At 36.6% G+C, this 21,698-nt stretch overlaps 2 protein-coding genes across 2 annotated transcripts in view; both read right to left on the reverse strand.

The window, feature by feature from the left end:
• Positions 1–21,698, reverse strand: part of DSCAM (DS cell adhesion molecule) — a 776,379-nt gene that overhangs the window by 360,326 nt on the left and 394,355 nt on the right. The window lies entirely within an intron of this gene.
• Positions 13,137–14,363, reverse strand: LOC118837722 (acyl-CoA-binding domain-containing protein 6). Its single transcript, XM_036744783.1, has one exon. It carries the CDS (start codon positions 14,134–14,136, stop codon positions 13,285–13,287), a length of 852 nt encoding a protein of 283 aa, XP_036600678.1. The 5' UTR covers positions 14,137–14,363; the 3' UTR covers positions 13,137–13,284.

Below are 21,698 nucleotides of genomic sequence, written 5' to 3' on the forward strand. Positions count from 1 at the left end.
ATGAGTAGGCAGACTTCAGAAAAACCTGGACTTACAGGAACTGATGTTGAGTGAAATGAGCAGAACCAGAACATCATATATAATAATAGCCATGTTGTGCAATGACCTTGAGACACTTAGCTCCTCTCAGCAATGCAAGAATCTAAGATGATTCCAAAAGTCTCATCATGGAAAATGCCATCCACATCCAGAGAAAAAACTTTGGAGTATGAATGCAGATGGAAGCACACTATTTGCTTTCCTTTTTTGTTGTTTTGTTTTGTTTCTTCTTTCTCATGGTTCTTCCCATTAATTCTACTTCTTTACATCATGACTAATGTGAAAATATGTTTATTATGAATGTATAAGTAGTGCCTATATTAGATTGCATGCTGTCTTGGGGAGGAAGGGGAAGCAGAGGGTAGGGGAGGAAATTCAAAACTCAAAATCTTTTGGAAGTTTATGTTGAAAACTAAAAACAAATTCATCAATTATATAAAAAACTGTATCACTAATAGAACAGCTAGAAGGAATTTATATTGCAGAGGGTATGGGTATAAGGTGAATTTGAGGGAATGACATCAAAAAATTAAAGGATGAAAAGAAGTACAATGGGTGCAAAAGGAATGGAGAGGTCAATAATATATTGGGATAAATAGTGGGATAAAATATTTAACATGAAGAAGCAAGAAAGACCTATTACAGTAGAGAGGAAAGTGGGAAGGTAGGCAATGAGCATCACTTGAACCTGACTCTCATCAGTGTTGGCTCAAAGAAGGAACAATATACACAATCAGTTGAATATAGAAATCTATCTTACCCTTCAGGGACATAGGAGGGGAGGAGATCAAGTAACATTGGGGTGGGGACTGACAGAAGGGATAGCAGACAAGGGGAAGTGGTATACAGAAGCAAAACACTGGTGAGGAGGGAAAGGGTGAAAGGAGAGAGAGGACAGACAGGAGGAAGAATAGGGTGGATGGAAATACGCAGGTAGTAATTATAACTGTAGTGTGAATGGGATGAACTTCCCCATAAAATGGAAGTGGATAGCAGAGTAGATAAAAAACAAAAAAACAAACCCATAATCAGGGCGGAGCCAAGATGGCGGCTGGAAAGCAGGGACTTGCTTAAGCTCCCCCCAAGGTCCCTCCAAACATCTATAAAAATGGCTCTGAAAAATTCTAGAGCTGTAGAACCCATGAAATATAAAAGAGAAGCAGGGCTCCAGTTCAGGACAACCTGGATGGTCACTGGGAAGGGTCTATCACAGGGAGTTGGCAGTGGAGTGGAGCAGAGCCCAGTGTGGGCTGCGCCAGGACAAGGCAGACCAGGAACCAGGTGGAACAGGCTGTAGCACCCTGAATCAGTGAGCTGTGGCAGTCGCCAGACTTCTCAACCCACAAACGCCAAAGACAACAGAGAAGGTTAGTGGGAAAAGCTTCTGGGACTGAGTGAAAGGAGTTCGTGATTCAACTACCACCCTGGGGATGACAGAGGTGGTGCAGCTCTGAGGCTGCTTCCAGAGCTACAGCTGCAGTTGCTTCCCGCCCCAGGCCCACTTGGTGGGAGGAATCAAGTGGTGGATCAGAGAGGGAGTGCAGAGCCTGCTTGGATCTGAGTCACGGTCCAGGTTGGCAGTTCTTGGGTGAGAAGGAAGGCTGGTGTGGTAGAGCTTGCTGTATAGAAGTAGCTCTGAAAATGGCAGTGCAGCCCATCAAGCTTGGAACAAAGTACCCTCTACTCTACAAGCAGTCATATCACCCTGACAAAAAGCTCAAGGTTCAAGTAGTTGGCTGGGAACATGAACAGGCAGAGTAAATGGTCTCAGATTCAGATGCAGACTTTGGAATCTTTTTTTTAGCGACAAAGAAGGCCAAAACATACAGCCAGAAAAAGTCAAAAAAATCAAAGAGCCTACATCAAAAGCCTCCAAGAAAAATGCAAATTGGTCTCAGGCCATGGAAGAGCTCAAAAAGGATTTGGAAAAGCAAGTTAGAGAAGTAGAGGAAAAATTGGGAAGAGAAATGAGAGTGATGGGAGAAAACCATGACAAACAAGTCAATGACTTGCTAAAGGAGACCCTCCAAAATACTGAAGAAAATAACGTCTTAAAAATAGACTAACTCAAATGGCAAAAGAGCTCCAAAAAGGCAATGAGGAGAAGAATGCCTTGAAAGGCAGAATTAACCAAATGGAAAAGGAGGTCCAAAAGACCACTGAAGAAAATACTACCTTAAAAATTAGATTGGAGCAAGTGGAAGCTAGTGACTTGATGAGAAATCAAGACATTATAAAAAAGAACCAAAGGAATGAAAAAGTAGAAGACAATGTGAAATATCTCATCAGAGAAACCACTGACCTGGAGAATAGATCCTGGAGAGATAATTTAAAAATTTTTGGACTACCTGAAATCCATGATCAAAAAAAGAACATAGATATCATCTTTCAAGAAATTATCAAGGAGAACTGCCCTGATATCCTAGAGTCAGAGGGTAAAACAGAAATTGAAAGAATCTACCTCTCACCTCCTGAAAAGGATCCCAAAAAGAAAACTGCTAGGAATATTGTTGCCAAATTCCAGAGCTCCCAGATCAAGGAGAAAATACTTCCAGCAGCCAGAAAGAAACAATTTGAGTATTGTGGAAACACAATCAGAATAACAAAAGATCTAACAACTTCTATAATAAGGGATCAAAGGGCTTGAAATACGATATTCCAGAGGTCAATGGAGCTAGGATTAAAACCAAGAATCACCTACCCAGCAAAACATCATGCTCCAAGGTAAAATATGGACTATCAGTAAAAGAGAGGACTTTCAAGGTTTCTCAGTGAAAAGACCAGAGCTGGAGAGAAAATTTGACTTTCAAACACAAGAATCAAGAGAAGCATGAAAAGGTAAACAAGAAAGAGAAATCATAAAGGACTTACTAAAGTTGAACTGTTTTGTTTACATTCCTACAGGGAAAGATGATGTGTATAATTCATGAGACCTCAGCATTACGGCAGCTAAAGGGAATATATATATATATATATATATATATATATATATATACATATACATATATATATATATACATATATATGTATATAGACTGAGGGTGGCACAGGGTGAGTTGAATATGAAATGATGATATCTAAAAAATAAATTCAAATTAAGGGATGAGAGAGGACTATATTGAGAGAGGGAGAAAGGGAGAGATAAAATGGAGTAAGAAAAAGTAAGAAAAAGCAGTTTGTTGGAAGGGAAGAGGGGGGTAGGTGAGGGGGAATGAGGGAATCTTGCTCTCATCGGATTTGACTTGAGGAGAGAATAACTTACACACTCAATTGAGTATCTTACCTCACAGGAAAGAAGGAGGAAGGGGTGCAAAAATGGGGGATGATAGAAGGGAGGGCAGATGGGGGAGGAGGTAATCAAAAGCAAACACTTTCAAAAAGGGACAGGGTCAAGAAAGAAAGTTGAATAAAGGGTGACAGGATAGGAGGGAGCAAAATATAGTTAGTCTTTCACAACATGGGTATTGTGGAAGGGTTTTACATAATGATACATGTTTGGCCTATGTTGAATTGCTTGCCTCCTTGGGGAGTGTGGCTGGGGAGGGAAGAGGGGAGAGAATTTGGAACTCAAAGTTTTAAAAGCAGATGTTCAAAAAAAAGTTTTTACATGCAATTGGGAAATAAGATATACAGACAATGGGACATACAAATCTATCCTGCCCTACAAGAAAGCAAGGAAAAGGGGATGACAGAGAGTGGGGTGACAGAAGGGAGGGCTGACTGGGGAACAGGGCAATCAGAATATAAGCCATCTTGAAGTGGTAGGGAGGGTAGAAATGGGGAGAAAATTTGTAATCCAAAATCTTGTGGAAATCAATGCTGAAAACTAAAAATATTAAATAAATAATAATTTTTAAAAGCCCCATAGTCCTACAATATGTTGTTTACAAGAAATACACTTGAAGTAGAGAGACATACACAGAGTAAAAGTAAGGGGCTAGAGGATAATCTATTGTGTTTCATCTGAAGAAAAAAAAAAGCAGGGGTAACAATCCTGATTTCAGACAAAGTGAAAGCAAAAATAGACCTAATTAAAAGAGATAAGTAAGGAAACTATCTTGCTAAAAGATACCATAGATAATGAAACAATATCAAAGCAAATATATATGCATCAAGTGGTATAGCATCCAAATTCTTAAAAGAGTTAAGTGGGTTATAGGAAGAAATAAACAGCAAAACTATACTAGTAGGAAAATTTAACTGTCCCCTCTCAGAACTCAATAAATCCAACCAAAATATAAACAAGAAAGAAACTAAGGAGATAAATAGAATGTTAGGTACAACAGACCTTTGACATGATTTACACATAAAAGGTGACACCATTAGCAAATTAGAAGAGCCAGGAACAGTCTACCTGTCAGATCTATGGGGAGGAGAAGAATTCATGATGTAGCTCTTCTCAGCAACACAATGACCCAAGATAAGTACAATGGACTCATGAAGGAAAATGCTATCCACAGCCAGATAAAGAACTGATGGATGCTGAATGAAGATGAAAGCATATTTTTTCACTTACTGCAATCTTTCTTGTGTTTTTTTTCCCTTTTGATCTGTTTCTTCTTTCACAATTGTGACTAATATGTAAATATTTAACATGCTAGCACATGTATAAACTATATCAAACTGCCTACCAATTTCAGAAGAGGGGAGTGGGAGGGAGGGAGAAACAAAAATTTCAAACATTCAAATGCTTGTAAAAATGAATGCTAAAATTTTTCTTGACGTGTAACTACTATGATATTTTATTGTTTGGAGTATGAAGGAGAAAGTCAAATGCACTGCCTTTAGTGCATGAAAGCTGGCTTTCAACATTTTGAAATAACTGATGACTACATAGACTGAATATGGGGGGATAAGGAAGAAGCAGATGATAGGAGTATGATATAAGGTTATTGCTATGAAATTGCTATGGATGCAAAGAGTAGGCACACAAGATAGGAAATAGTAGTTTTAATAATTTGACTATAATTGGCTTAATTATTGAATATGAAGTCGAGTGACTTGGAACAATCATCATCATATGCTTTGAGGTAAAAATTAAAACTGTGAAAATGAGTGGTTTTCTTTGTTTTTTTCTTTTTAAAATTATTTATTTCCAAATTCCAAATTTTCTCCTGTTCCCGCTCCTCCCCCTCTCCAAGATGGTATACAATCTGATATAGGCTCTACATATACATTCACATTAAACATATTTTCACATTAGTCATGTTGGAAAGAAGATTTATAACCAATGGAATGAACCACAAGTGAGGAGAAACAACAAACCAGAGAGAGAACAAATAGTATGCTTCAATCTGCATTCAGACTCCACAATTCTTTCTCTGCATGTGGATAGCATTTTCCATCATGAGCCTTTTGGATTTGTCTTGGAACCTTGCATTGCTGAGAAGAGCCAAGTCTATCAAAGTTAGTCATTGCACAATGTGGCTGTAACTGTGTTCAGTGCTCTCTTGGTTCTGTTCCCTTCACTCAGCATCAGTTTATATAATTCCAGGTGTTTCTGAAATTTGCCTGCTCATCATTTCTCATAGCACAAGTGGGTGAGATTATGGGAGACTATGTAGAGACAGAATTGATGTGGCCAGAGGATATAGTCCTTAGAGGCATCGACACTTCAAGATGAGAGGCTAGACAGGTAGAAGAAAAGCCAAAAAAGAGTAGTAGTTTTGGAAGCTTAGTACCAAAGGGGAGGTTGGTAAATAATGCTGCAGAAATGTCAAGGAAGGTGATACCTGGGAGAAAATATCATGGGATTTAGCTAGTAAGAGATTACTGATGATCTTGGACAGTTTGCATAGACTGGTGAGGCAAGAAGCCAGATTGCGAGGGGTTGCGTAGTAACCAGTATGTAAAGATGTAAAAACAGCAGGTATAGCTCATTATTTGCACAATTTAGTCACTATGCAAGAGAACTTGACATTTCAAGAATGTAGAAAACAGAAAATGTACCATTGGGACTTCTAGCATGATAGGACCCAGAGCAGTGGTAACAAACTCAAATAAAAAGGGACCCTGGCCACATATTGACTTAGAAAAATAACAAATTAGCATCTATGTTCTACTGTGTCTTTATTTCATTTATTAAATATGTCCCAAACATACTTAATCTGGTTTTGGAGCTTGGTAAGTTTTGAAGGCTACATGTGACAGGAGGGACATGAGTTAGACACCTAGAGAGATCTAGATCTACATAAATCACTACGTCCACATATCAATTAGGCTTTAAAAATGCACTACAAAGAGCAATGAAGCAATATGGCTATAAGCTACTTCCACATACAGAAAAAAACTGACAGAAACCTCAAGACTGAACAAAGACAAGATAGTGTAATCAGAAAGCCACAGTAAAAAACAGGGACCCTAGTGCCATACTACAGCAGGAGATAAGGCTAGGCTAGCATCAAGGATACTAATGCCCAAGACATATTAAGAGACACAGTAAGGGAGGCAGAACAGAACTAATCAAGCAAAGCACATCCGAACGTTTTTCAGGAACCTGTAATGAGTACAATCAAGATCTATTTGGGGCCTGTCATAGACAGCTCTGGCTCCAGGTTTGTGGGAGGAGAAGGGGATAGACAAGGAACTTAGGCAAAAACATGAGGCAAATTACCAGGACACTGAGCCAATACCCAGGATTTTCTGCAGAATGTGGGACCTAGTATTAGCCACCATGTCCCCAAACAAGTAGGGATGGCATGCCCTATCCAAGAATATGGGAGGAGAGAGAGTCTGACTCCAACATTAAATCTCAATCCAAAAACAGAGGCTGGGAGTTCAGGCAAATAGAAGAAAATGCTAAACACAACATAGAAAAGGTTATGGATTGAGAAAGCCCAAAAGATAAACAAAGAAGAGTAGTTCTAAAGTAAATATAAATAGAAGCCCAGAGAAAATAAATAATGGTGTGGCTACAAGGATTATGAGAGGGCTTGGAAGAAATGAACTAAGTGACACAAAAGGCAAAAACAAATGGAAATTAGAGCTACAGATAAAAGAAGGGGAAAGAGAATTGATAACTTAGAATAGAGCATGGTGTATCTTACCTGAAAAATGGTCTCCATGGAAATTAAAACAGACTAAACAAAAAACAATGACTCCTTGAAAAATATGATTAAGAAAAAAATCAAAACAGTAATAAAAAACAGAAGAAAATTTAAGATACAAAGAATCAAAAATGGCCCCAAAAAAGAGGTCAAGGAGAAATCATGTGTGATTGATAAGATTACCTGAAAATCATAAGCAAATAAAGTTATGAATATCAATTTCAAGAAATCATAAAAATTTGCTCAGATATATTAGAGCTGCAGGGCAAAGTGAAATTAGAAAGAATCCACTGGTTATTTCTAAGAGAAATCTGAAAATAAATACTCCTGGGAATGTTATATCACAAATCTAGTGTTTCTAAAAGCAGAGAAAAATTACTGCAAGTAGCCACAAAGTTAAAGTACCAAGCCAGGCTCACACATTGCTTGGCAGATACTAACCTAAAAGAGAAGTAGTTTTTAAAATTCAAAATTGCAAAAGGCAAAAGATAAATGTCTCCAATAATAAATTTATTATGTAACCTATGCATGAATCTACAGGAAAAAATTCATGTTTAATCGAATGGAGGATTTTCAAGCATTCATGATGAAAAGATGAAAGATGAGTAGAAGCACAGGAGTCAAGAGAAAATACAAGCATAGGTATCAAGAGAAAATTAGAAAGATAAATACATTCGAGCATTTAGAATGGGCTAGAGGATAAAGAAGTGCTTATGTTTTAAGGGGAGTAAAGAAGCAAGTCACTTTATAACCTTGATGCCATTAAGAATCACAGGGGGTAATAAATAAAACAAGCATACGGGTGAGAAATGGTTTTGTTCAGTTTTGCTGGTCTTAAGACTTTTTTTTAAAAAGGAAAAGGTAATATACTAGGAAGGAGAAGAAGGGTAGGGAATTTATCTCAAATAAGTAGGGTGCATAAATTGGAAAATATACAAATATAAAGGAAGGAGTAGAGGGAAGAGGTATTTCATGAACCTCACTGTATATGAATAAAACAAAAAGGTTTGAACATACTTGTATATATGCATAGGCATACACAGAGTTTATTGCAGAAATACATTAAATTCAAAAGGAAAAAGGGAAGTGGGTGGGCAAGATCAGTGAAGAATTGTTCATAACTAAAATGAGTTTTGGATAATGTATGATGGAGAGGGAAATGAAAAAGAAAGAAAGAATAAAAACCACTGATAGGGAGTAGTGTATACAGAGGAAGGAGTTCTTAAAGCAGAAGCAGATCATTTAAATAATAGATCACTAGTGTTCAGCATATCCCTTTCACATTTACCATCTTCTTTTAAAGAGAGTATATAAGGCAGACAGGAAATGAAGGAAAAATTTGAATATAGGAAAGAAGATAGCAATTGGACACATAATTAAATTTTTTAAAAGGGAATTCTATGATGAGAGAATTGTCAATGTTCATGTTACCAATGTAGGAACTATTGAAGAGTCTAAAGTGCTGTAGGCTATAACTTTCCCAGGATCACATAGCCACTATGTGTCAGAATGGAATTTGAACCCACAAGGTCACAATTTATACTTGTTTTTCAAGAAGACAGAATGGAGGGAAACATAGAAATATCAACTTGAACTCTTAATGGAATGAATTTACTCATAAAAAGGAGAAGAAATGGATTAGAAAATAGCATCCCAAAATATGCTCATTATAAGTAACATACTTGAAACCAAAAGATTAATATACAGTAAAAAATAAGGGCCCAGAGCAAAATCTATTATACTTCAGATGAACTTTAAAAATTTTTTGTTGTTCAGTTGTGTCCCACCTTTCATTACCATATTTCGGATTTTCTTAGTAAAGATACTGGAATGGTTTGCCATTTCCTTCTCCAGTTCATTTTACAAATGGGGAAACTGAGGCAAATAGGGTTAAGTGACTTGCCCAGGTTCACACAGCTAATAAGTGTCTGAGGCCACATTTGAACTTAGGTCTTCCTGACTCCAGGCCCAGCACTCTATTCACTATGCCACCCAGGTGCCACAAAAAATAAGCAGAAGTAACAATAATGATCTCAGACAAGGAAACAGCAGAAATAGACTTAATTGAAAGAGATAAAGAAGGAAACTACATTTTTAAAGGTACTATAGATACTCAACAAATATCTATAATTAATTTAGGTGTACCAATTGGCATAGTATCTAAAATTTTCAAGAAAAAGTTAATTGGGTATATGGAAGGCAAGGGGACAGCACCAATAGGTGTAGAGACTGGCATAGGACACTTGCAGAAGACGCTATTTGAGCTGAATCTCAATGGAAGCCAAGATCCTAAGAATCCTAGATATCCCTGTGAATTAAAAAAATCTAAATAAGAGGAAGAACTCATATCCCCCAGACTTGAATGTTGTTATGATTGCGCTGGCAACCTTGAGTTCAAACATGCACCAACCGGAAACTAATCCATTTCTGTACGATGTAAAAAAGAGGGAAGCTTTGCTCTGTTAGTCATCTTCAGGTTACCACCAAAATCTAGAATGACATAAAATGTCAGAGAGAGACCAGATTTGCTAGGCTGATAAATGCTATTTTTCAATGCAGTTACAATATAAGAGCAGTTTGCCAATTCCTTGTAGACTAAATAATTCTGACATGACCTATTTAGAATTGAGAAGTAATGCAACTTCTGGATCCTGGAGGTCTTCTGTGTCATGATTGGTGTTGCTGGATTATTAACCAGCCAATATCTGAGGATGGATGTCATAAGCAATTTCTAGGACATGTTGTTAAAATATCGGGTCACCTCTCTTCAACTTTCTAGTACTGAAGCACTTAGTCCTCATGAAATGGGGCATGACACCACAAACTGCCCCATCTTGTTCTTATTGCTTTATTTGCAGCATGTTATATGTCTGTGGGCAAAGCAAAATGGCTTCTTGCCATGGAGCTTAGTTTCAGACCCCAGGATGTTTTATACTTATTATATAACTGGACATTTAAAACACTTTCATAATGAAAGTTTGTCTTTAAAAATTATTAATCAAAGATAGGAAAGAATGGACATTAAAACAATTTTAGTAGAGTACTTCAACGTACCCCTTCAAGACTTGACAGGGTCACATCTAACTAAAAGATAAACAAGAAAGAAGTTAAGGACATGGACAAAATCTTAGGAAAGTAAGATGGCAATCTTTTTTTTTTTTTTTTTTTTTTTATTAGACTGAAAGGTTTATTACATATGTGTATTAGAGTAAAAAAATCAACAGTGATATTTTGATAGTAAATCTTCAGTAAGAAGGGAAATTCCATTAAGTACCTTGGTTGGGAAATGGAAAAAGATGGTCAGTTGTGCTTTTATGTGTAGACTCTGGTACTGGGGCACTTAGGACAACATTTTAAAGTAGAGTACTGAACTGAGAATGATATCAGAATGAAAAAAGTGGAAAGTGATAAAGGCCAAAGAGTAAGGGTGCAAAGGATGATCTCAGTTGAGGTTTGAGAACTTTTTAGTTACATCACTCACAGATGATTTATTCTTCCAATCCAAAGATTGCTCTAACCCCACAGAAACTGATAGTGGTACAAATTTTACAATGCTCTGTGGCATTAGAGATATCAAACAAGAAAGATCTGGAATCAGATATCTGAGCCAATAAAAACTCAAACTATTCCTCCCTTCCCCCAAATAACAGTGGTATCTGAAAAATAGGTGGTATCTTAACATTTTTGTTGGTTCTTACAGTGGAACCAGAAATAACTGCTTCAAAATACTTCCCATCATATTTCTGAGTATGATTCATTTGAATTGTTATTAACATACCCAGAATTCACAGCTGAACCCACACTAAAACATTTCCTCTTTCAAATCAGTTCATTCATAAGGTTTAGAGCTGAAAGGGGCATGAACAATCGTCTAATCCAATCCCCTCATTTCATATAAGAAACTGAGGCCTAGAGAGGTAAAGATACTTGCTCCAAGTCACAAAGATTATCAGGGCCAGAATCTAAACCTACATTTCCTGACTTCAGGCATGATAATCTCTAGGCCAAACTACTGGAAAATCCAGTTAAGTAGTATGGAAACATTAGCTCATTATGTACTCACCATGAGAAAGTTCTTGGATGACTAGTTGATTTTTTCCTCAAAATATATTCTTTGCTTGGGAGTAGCTCCTCCACTTTTGGCAAGGAAACTCAAAGAATCCTAATCTAAAATGTTCAAGGTAGGAGCATAGTTATTTCTAGAATAACTCAAGAAGAGCTAAAGGGGAATCAAAACCAGGTTTCAACTGTTGTAATGGATAATGCCAACACAGCCCTTATGATAAAAAGAGATAATTCACAAGCTGCTGTGTATGATAATAATGTTAACTGCTTCTGGAAAACAGTTTCCTGAATTCAAATCTTGGTAACTTCATAAAAGAGTTAAACATTTTGAAGCTGGCTTTATAAATGCATTTGATATTTCTAAGCTAACAGTTATATTCAATTAATGACCTAAAGTTGTAAAAGTGAACTCAAAAAATCTTAAAATGAAATAAATAAATTAAATCCCATTGACTTTGTTTTGATGTTAGAGAAAAGAAAACTAAAATCTTGGCTAATATATAACAAGGTGAAACTACCAAATGTTGACAAAAGACAACAGTGTTTTGCACAGAGAAGACGCTTAATAAATGTTTGCAGAATCAGGTGAACAGAAGTCAATGGGCCCAAGCAGTTGCCCTTTCAGTCTGTCTAGAACAAAAACTTTACTAAATTTGCTCTGTTACTGATGTGCACAAAATAACATTAATTTTAAAAGGGCATGCAACAATTTTTACATTTTGGCTGCAACTAGGAGAGGAGGATTCTTACACACATAACGATACACAGCATAATAAAGCAAAAGTGAGCTGTGGTGTAGCCTGAATGCTGTGAGAGGAGCTCCAAGGTAATGATAACAGTCCTTTAGGAATGCCAGTGAAACTTCAGGAGGCTCTAACATGCATGCCAGATTTTTAAGCGATTAAAAAAATGAATACTGGTAAAAGATGCTGGTCAATATCCTAGAAGACCTAAGTCTTCAAGTAAGCTTGAGAGCAATCCAACAGGAGAGGCACTACTCAACATGCCAGATTTCTGCCACGGAAGCACTCCCTGGGGGGTACGAGCCGATGGAAAGCTTCAATACCAACCAAAGTTCTGAGACACTTCCTGCTACTATTCTGATGATATCGATGACAAACCTAAAACCAACTTCCTACTGAATAAGCTGCTTGATTTGTACAATAATAGCTTTCAAAAGAATTTCCTGGATTAGGCTGAGCCAGGATAAAAAGGCAAACTTAGAGCCCAGGATGGACACTGACACAGTGCTTAAAAAAGCACCCACACGCTTTTAGAACAAGAGAGGTTATCTTGGTGTCCACTCCACGCTCAAAAGCACCATTTCACACTAGACTTTAAAAGACTCTTACTTAACATAATGCTGAAGTCTTTCTGACATAAGCATTATATCTGGAGGGAGAGGGTTGGGTACTAAGAAGATCCCTCTCTCTCCTTCCCCCAAGCTGTTTAGGAGAAGAATACTGGCTTAACTGGTGCTTTGTCCATCATCAACATCTCTTCCTCTGAGAGAACCTACTGGATCCTATTCTAAAACACACAAGGTTTGGAGGTTTTCATAAAACAGCTGATTTTCTTTATACCTACCACATCTCTCAGAGAATGCAAACAAACTTTTTTCCTTATTGTTTTTGATCATTACCTCCTCTTCCTGTCTCAAAATTGTCTGTCAAATGAGGAGTATACTTGGAATGTCTACTTAGTCCAGTTGTGTTAGCGGTGCTGCCCATTTGGTTACCACTAAATAAGGTATTTCATGAATAGATGCCCTCATTTTCTGTATAAAATGGTCACTTTTTGTTTACATATCTATATTTTAAAGAGCAGCCACATTTAATATTGTGAAAGATGATCTGCTTCCTTTCCCCGCCCTCTTGAGCAGTGATAAGTATCAGAGCATGCTCAAAAGAACTAGATTATATTATGTACTACACTTAAGTTCATCTATTCTCCCCAGTGTTTGCAGACAGAATGAATCACCGAGGCTGTGAACCACCAGTCAACATCTCTGAGTGTCCTATTCCTCATTAGCCAATGCATACCAAAGAAGAGTGGCAGAGAAGGGTTATTATTGTAGTTTTCTTTCATATTGAAGCCCTGGACTAGTAAAGGCTGCAGCTTCCCAGCTGTGGAGTTAAGCTTTGCCAGCTGTGTGTTGCTGCAGTACTAAAGAGACAGCTTTACAGCCTGTCACCTCCTCAGGCAGACAGCCCTCCTGGTCTCGTAGGGTGGGGTCAGCTCCACACTTCAGCAGCAGTTCCACAATGTCTAAGAACTCACAGGCAGAAGCATAATGTAGAGCTGTCTGGCCTTCATTATCCTGACAGTTAATGTCAGCTGTATATTGCAGTAGGACTGTTACTAGGTCCTTATGTCCTCGGTCACATGCCCAATGCAGTAGAGCCCTGCCCTCTTCATCCTTCATGTTCACGTCCACTTTTTTTGATCTGATGGCTTTGGTTATGTGGTCAATGTTGTTTTCCCTGCAGTAATCAAATATGTTTTTGTCTTCTTCTCTGATAGTTTCTTCTTGATACAAAGAACTAACAACTGGTCCACCAAACCCAGCATTTACTTCTTTCCCTTTTTTCTCTGGCACCTGAGGATTCCAGTTTGGATCCAACTTTTTAACCACTGCAATATATTCCTGCATTGCTTGGCTAGGACTTGAATCTCCAAGTGCCTTCCATGCTTCCCATTTCTGTTTCCCCTCAAAATCAAAGAAGCTTGGTTTAGGTGTATTACAATTTCCAACTTTGACCTGCTTGTACCTGGCGTACAGGTAGAGGAGCTGCTCCCTGCTGGCCACCTGGACCAGGCCCTGCAGGTGAGCCGCCGCCTTCTCAAAGAGCTCCGCCAGGCTCTTGGTGGCCTCGCCGTCGGGGCCGGCCGGGGAGTCCCCCACGTCCCCAGACTCGTCCCCTGAGCTCAGCTCCCCGCCGCTGTCGCCGGTCGTGGCCCCCGGGACCGGGTAGGGGGAAGCCATGGCCCCCGGGCCCGCTCGGGACGGGCGCCCGGGTCGGCCCGCGGAGGGTCGGGTCCGCTCAGCCTCGGCTCCGGCTGCCGGCGCTGCCCCCGCGCTCGCTCCCCTCCCTCGGGACCCCGCTGTAACTGTACCCGGGGGCGCCCGAGGCGAAGCGGGGGCCAGGGGAGGCTGGTGTCCACCCCCGCTCGCTCCCCCACTGGCCCCGGCACCGTGCTTCCCGCTCCAGCCAGAAGGAAGTTAGCAAACCTCTCGGGTCCGATCTCTCCAACGGCGGGCGTAAGATGGCAATCTTACTCTAGCAATAATGACTAGAAATAAAATGGAATATACATATATATGTGTATATGAAATCGCAACACTTCAATACATGTTAAATAATCACATTTACTAAAACCTCACAAAAATGCAGAGAAATTGAAATATGAAACATATCTTTACTGCCCAAATATAATAAAATTATATTAGATATATGCACTTTAAGGAAATGATTAAAATTTATTGTAGACTATACAACGTCTTCCTAAAGTATATATGAATTTAGCTATTTATAGAAATAATACAAAATTTCAATAAAATGACAGCAAAAAGACAATCTAATAAAATTTTTGTAATGTTTCTAAAGCAATCTTTAGGGGAAAATGTATATTTCTTTGTAGCCCATGTAAACTCTGAGTACACTTATCCCATTTCCCACTCCTACAAATGAGTCTCCAGTCCCAAATCAAGACTACATCTGCTTATTAGGATTCTAGAGGTACTCATGATGAGATAGGATTGCAATTCTAGTGATGTTGGTTGGAGTGTCGATGACTCTATGTTTTTCCCAGTATTATCCATTGAGAAACATTTTAGTAAGCCACTCTTAAATGTCTATTACGAGAGAATATTTACTAGGTGGTTTAGTAAGAATAATTGGCATAAAACACCCCCAACCCCAAATCTATGACATAGTCTCCAACAAGTGCATACAGAGTCTAGGGAATGTGGGCTCAGACTTAGAGAGTACATGTGGCAAAGGGGTTACTCACAGGTCCTGGGTGCTAGAAGTCCTTTTCTCCCATTTGTGGGATGGTTAAGGAATTCCCCTTAGACATGGTGAAGTTTCTTTTCTGGGGTCATTGTGCAGCCATGATTCTACATCCAGTCTGTCCTTGGCTCCCAGTGCAGACACTGCCATCAGCTGATCTGGGGATGTTGCTAGGATATTAATAGGAAGATGGGATTTCCAACATCCTCTGGACACTTTGAATCTTGCAAAGCCCCTTTCTGGCTAAAGGGAAGACCTAGGCCAAAGCTAAAACTAAACCCTCTCCTCCCCCCACCCAAGTGGTTTCTCATCATGTGTTGTACTGGAAAACAATACTTTTTTAAATCTCTTACATGACTTGAGTTCTTACTAAGTTGACAATTTATAGATTACTTTTAGGTATGATCAAGTTTCCTTAGCCTCTTTGGATATGATTTTTAAGCAACATCACTCGTGTTTCCAGGAATTCTCATTCTTAGTTTATAGTTTATGATTGACTGATTCAAACTAAAGCCTATAATTGAGATTGGTTGATTGTTTTCATCTGGCATATGTATCACAGCATTTTATAATTTATTTTATGTGGGATAAGGCAACTTGATTAAATTAATCAACCCTACACTTACACCTAGATGGTTATGTCAACAAATGAAAAAACACAATAGATCAATGAATTGGTCATGAAACAAACAAACAAAAAACCTCTGGAAATTAAAAATGCCAACTAACTACAAAACTAGAAATTCTGAAAGTAAAAGAATAACAAAATTGAGGGTAAAAAAAATGAAGCCCATTGAATAGTAAAATAAAAACAGAAGTTGTTTTGATTAAAAAAAGTAAACCACTAATAAAACAGGAAAGCCTTTATCTAGTCTTAAGAAAACAAAAAAAAATTGCCAATTGTCAGCATTGAAGAAAAATGAGTTTGGAGCTTAATGTGAAATATAGGAAACTATCAAAAGCTATTTTCCTCACTTATATGCTAACTAAATGATAAATATAATTGATGGACATTTATACGAATATGAAATATCTAAATTAACATAAAAATAGATTAAATAATCCAGTTTCCAAAATAGAAATTAAAGAGCAATAACAACAAAACAACAAAAGAGCTCCAAAAGGGAAAACATGATTAGATTGATTCATAAGTGAATTGTTCAAAAAATTGAAAGAAAAATAATTATAATTTGACTTGAACTATTTGCAGAAATGGAAAAGAAGGGATCATACTAAACTCCTATAATTCAAATATCCTGTTGCTTTCTAAGCCAAGGTGAGAAAAAGCAGAAAAAAGAAAATTACAAACTAATATTCTTATAGAATAATAGTATATAAATTTAAGAATAAGAAAAAAGTTACAACATAATATCTTAAAAGTTTATAAACCATAATAAGACTTACTACTAGAATTATTCATTGAAATGATGATTTCTTTTAATATAAGAAAAAGTATAAATGTGATTGACTATATTAATAACAAACATAATTGTTATATTAATAGATACTGACAAAACAATAGAAAAAACATAGAATCTTGTATATAATAAGATCTTGAGGGAAAGTGATATCTATCTTCTCTGCTATTAACTGATATATAGCCATAATAATAAACCAGAAAAAACAATTGAAGGAATAACTAAAAAAAGAAACAAACCACTAGTTTTTGAAGATGATGTCATGATATATTTTTAATACAGAGTCAACTAAAACAATTGAAATGATTAATAATTTCAGCAAAGTTGAAGCTTAAAAATAAATCCACATAAATCAATAGTATTTCTGTGTATTATCATTAAAACCCAGCAGCAAGAGATAAAAAGAAAAATTCCTTTCATAATAAGTACAGAATATGTAAAATATTCATGAGTCTGTCCACCATGACACATAGGAACTATATGAATACAACCACAAAACATTTTTACAGAAATATAGACCAAAATAGATGAATATTGATTGCTCATAGCTAGGATATGCAAATATAACCAAAAAGCACAATGCTGACCAAATTAATTTACTCATTCAGAGCTGTATCGATCTACCAAATGATTACTTTATCAAATTGGAAAAATATAAACAAAGTCATCTGGAAGAAAAAGATCAAGAATCTCAAGGGAAATCAGGAAAAAAGTATGATATTTTAAACTATACTGTCAAGCAGTAATCATCAAACATTTTAATATTGTTTAAAACAGGTTTATTATTGGAAAAGATTAGGTACATAGTACACAGAAGAAAATGAACATATTAGCATAGTATTTGATAAACCTAAATGCTTTATGCATTAGGATAAAGATTTACTTTTTGATGACAAATTTTTTCACAACTAAATAGAAATCTGGCAGAAAATATATTTAAATACAATCTTATATCATATAGCAACCAATATAAAATATAAGCTTCAAATGGATATGTAAGAGATAAAAAGTCATATCATAAAAATACAGAAGAATAAGGAATTAAATACATTTCACAAGCATAGATAGTGGAGAATTTAATAGTCAAACAAGAAGAGAAACAATCACAGTGGATAAAAGGGATAATTTGAATTATGCAAAAATAAAAAAGTTTTATATAAACAAAACCAATGCATTTAAAATTAGAAAGGAAACTAGGAAAAACCTCTGCCAAAAATTCCTTTAATAATATCAAGAATGCATAAAGAACTGATTCAAATACATAATAATAGGCATTCCCCAATTGAGAAATCATCAAAGAGCATAAAATTCAATTTTCAAAGAAAGAATTCAGACCTATTAACAACCATGTGGGAAAATGTTGCGAATCATTAATAATGAGGAAAATGCTAACTAAAACAACTCAAAGGTTATATAGCTCACAGCCATCAGGTTGGCAAAGGTGACATAAAAGCAAAATGGCAGTTGCTGAAGGACGTATGGGGAAACGAGCACATTAATGCATGGTTGGTAGAGAAGTAAATTGATCCACTCATTCTTTGAAACAATTCAGAACTCTGTCTCTAAAGTCACTAAAGTGTGTATACTTTTTCACTTAACAACACCACTACTAAGAGGAAAAAGACTCATACGTACAAAAACACTTATAGCAGATCTTTTTTATTATAGCAAAGAATGGGAATTTCAGGAGCTCTTAGAAGTTGGAGAGTAGCTGAACAAATCACAGCCTAATAATGTGATGGAAGAGTATTATGTCATAAGAAATGATAAAAGGGACAATTTAACAGAAACCAGAGAAGACTTGTATGGACCAAGGCAGAATGACATGAGCAGAACTAAGAGAAAAGTTTTTATAGTAATAACATTTTCTAAATAAAACTTTGAAAAACTTAAGAAGTCTGATGAATATAGTGACAATGAAGAAGTATATCAGTAGGATACCCACCTCCTGAAAAAGAGGTAATAGACTTAAGGTACAGTATGTGCCATATGTGTTTTCTTCCCTCATTAGAATGTAAGCTCTTTAAAGACAGGCACATTTTTTGCTTACTTGTAATTGGATTCCCAGTGCTTAACTCAGTGGCTGGCACATAATAAGCACATCAAATTCCTACTCTATCTATCTATCTATCTATCTATCTATCTATCTATCTATCTATCATCTATCTATCTATCTTTCTATTATTTGTCTGTCTAATCTATCTACCATAGGGTCTATCCATTGAGTTTGATCCCTCCTGGAAGTAATGTTCAAATTACCAAACTATCCTGCTCATTTCACACACCAGAAAGGTTATGCTTAGGATTCTGCAAGTTAGGTTTCAGCCATATGTGAACCGAGAATTACCAGAAGAGTAGGCTGATTTTTGAAGAGGCACAGGAATAAGAGACCAAATTGCCAACATTTTCTGGATTATGGAGAAAGCAAGAGAGTTCCAGAAAAGCAAATTTACTTCTGCTTTATTGACTAACTAAAGCTTTTGACTATGTGGTTCACAACAAAATATGGCAATTCCTCAAAGAGATGGGAATACCATATTTCCTGATGAAATTGTATGCAGTCCAAGAAGCAACAGCTAGAACCAAAACATGAAACAACTGCTTGTTTTGAGATTGGAAAAGGAGTACTACAAGGCTGTATATTGTCACCTTATTTATTTAACTTAAATGCAGAGTACATCATGTGAAATGCCAGGTTGGATGAATCAAAAGCTGGAATTAAGGTTGCCAGGAGAAATATCAACAATCTCAGATATGCAGACGATACCATTCTGATAGCAGAAAGTGAAGAAGAATTAAGAAGCCTCTTGATAAGGGTGAAAGAAGAGAGTGTAAAAGCTGGCTTGAAGCTTAACATCAAAAAAACGAAGATCTTGGCCACTGGTCCCATCACTTCCTGGCAAATAGAGGGAGAAGAAATGGAAGCAGTGTCAGATTTTATGTTTTTGGGCTCAAAGATCACTGCAGACGGCGACTGCAGCCATGAAATTAAAAGACGCTTCTTAGAAAGAAAGCTATGGCAAATCTGGACAGCATGTTAAAAAGCAGAAACATCACCTTGCCAACAAAGGTCCATATAGTAAAAGCTAATTTTTTTCCAGTAGCAATATATGGCTGTGAGAGTTGGACTATAAGGAAAGCTGAGTGCTGCAGAATCAATACTCTTGAATTGTAGTACTGGAGAAGATTTTTGAGAGTTCCTTGGACAGCAAGGAGATCAAATCAGTCAATACTTAAAGAATTTAATTCAGGCTATTCACTGGAAGGTGAAATACTGAAGCTGAAGCTTAAATACTTTGGCCACATAATGAGAAGATGGGACTCATTGGAAAAGACCCTGATGCTGGGAAAGATTGAAGGCAAAAGGAAAAGGGGATGGGAGAAGATGAGATGAATAGATAGTGCCATGGTAACAATGAACATGAACTTGGACAGACTTTGAGAGATGGTGAAAGATAGAAGTGTTATGTATGATCCATGGGGTCACAAAGAATGGGACACAACTGACTGATTGAACAACAACAACTATGGGTTTGACAGCTTCCTTATTCACATTTTACATTGCAATCATACCAATAAGCACTACTTTTATCCTTTTGCCTTATCATGTGAACAGTCAATATCTTTCTATCATACATTTCCCTGATAATATCCTTACTTCTGTTCTTTGAAGTTTCTCTTTGGTCATATTTTAGAACTTGTTCATAGTCTTCATATATCCATGTATTTTCTTCGATGTGACACTTATTTTAACTTCTTTGGAGAACCTTGTGATGCATGTTTCTCAATCATATTATACTGTAGAATATCAGTGTTAAAATATTGGCATATATTATGGGAATCACTTTGAGGTTATCAAGGGGACTTTAACATTTTGTGAAGAAAATCCACTTATTCTACCTCACCAATTTAATTCTTATAATATATTATCTGTCCTGTATATGTACATTCATATGTGCATATTCACATATACCTATACAGGACAGGCAATATCTATTGCCATATTGAATTCATTGTTTATATTTTGATACACAATTGGATGGACATGTGAGAGAACAGATAGATAGGAAAACATACACACACATATATCTTTGAATACATATATTGGAAGTGTACTCAAAATTAAAATCTTGAAAATGTCTTCTATTCATGGAAGGAAAACAATAACACAAGCTGAATTGTCAGGGTAGACTTCAGGAAGATTAAATGTAAAGATAGTTAGAATTTATACAATTAGAGAGGATACTGGGGCATGGAGGGAATCCAGGAAAGGAGACTAGCATGAGCAAAGCTGGAGAGGGAAATGGGAAATACAGGGACAGGCCCAGTTTAGGTTTTTGAATGGTTATGGCTTTTCTCTGGAAATGTTTTGGAACTTGTTATAACCAGAATAATGTCACCCACAAATAGGAGAAAACCAGAAGATTTCCTTATTCATAGGCAATTATTCTTCAACTTAGACTATGTGATTGATTCTCTATTACAAGAACAAGCACTACTGGCAAGAATACATCTCCCCACTTTAGGCTTTGCGTAATGATCTTAGCATCATTCAACAAAGTTATTTCTATTATTGTATTGTATTGTTTAATGTAAACTTGTTCTACAAAATTACCTGGAGGAGGAAATGGTAAACCACTCCAGTATGTTTGCCACCTAAATAACATCACAAAGAATCAGACAACTGAAAAATGACTGAACAACAACAAATTATTCAAGGAATTTTGAAGAATTTTAACATATGGATGGAAGATTTTAAATGTTATCCTTCAAGACCCTCTTTTTCTCTGACAAATCAAATGCTTAAAAATATATGAACCATTAACACAGAGTCTACAGGCATTTTCTACATCTTCAGTCACTTGTGTGATAGTAAAGATGTGGACTACCACACTCAAAGCCTATCTATTCTCTGTTACCCTCATGGAGTTTGCCTTTATGTATGTGAAAATTAATCTCATAAAATTCTATATAGTTGGGAAAGTATTAGCTAATAATCTTTCAGTTGCTTTTAAAAATGTATGAGATTTCTTCAATGCCTTTCCTCTTTTCCTCTCTTAAATACATTGTGAATCATTTCCTTAATACTTATAATAATTATCTTGCCTATAGATCTC

Source organism: Trichosurus vulpecula, chromosome 2, assembly GCF_011100635.1.
Source record: "Trichosurus vulpecula isolate mTriVul1 chromosome 2, mTriVul1.pri, whole genome shotgun sequence".
Classification (NCBI taxonomy): Eukaryota; Metazoa; Chordata; class Mammalia; order Diprotodontia; family Phalangeridae; genus Trichosurus; species Trichosurus vulpecula.

What these genes read in the sequence shown, in the direction of transcription:
- LOC118837722 (XM_036744783.1), bottom strand. Translation starts at nt 14,136, where the DNA reads ATGGCTTCCCCCTACCCGGTCCCGGGGGCCACGACCGGCGACAGCGGC.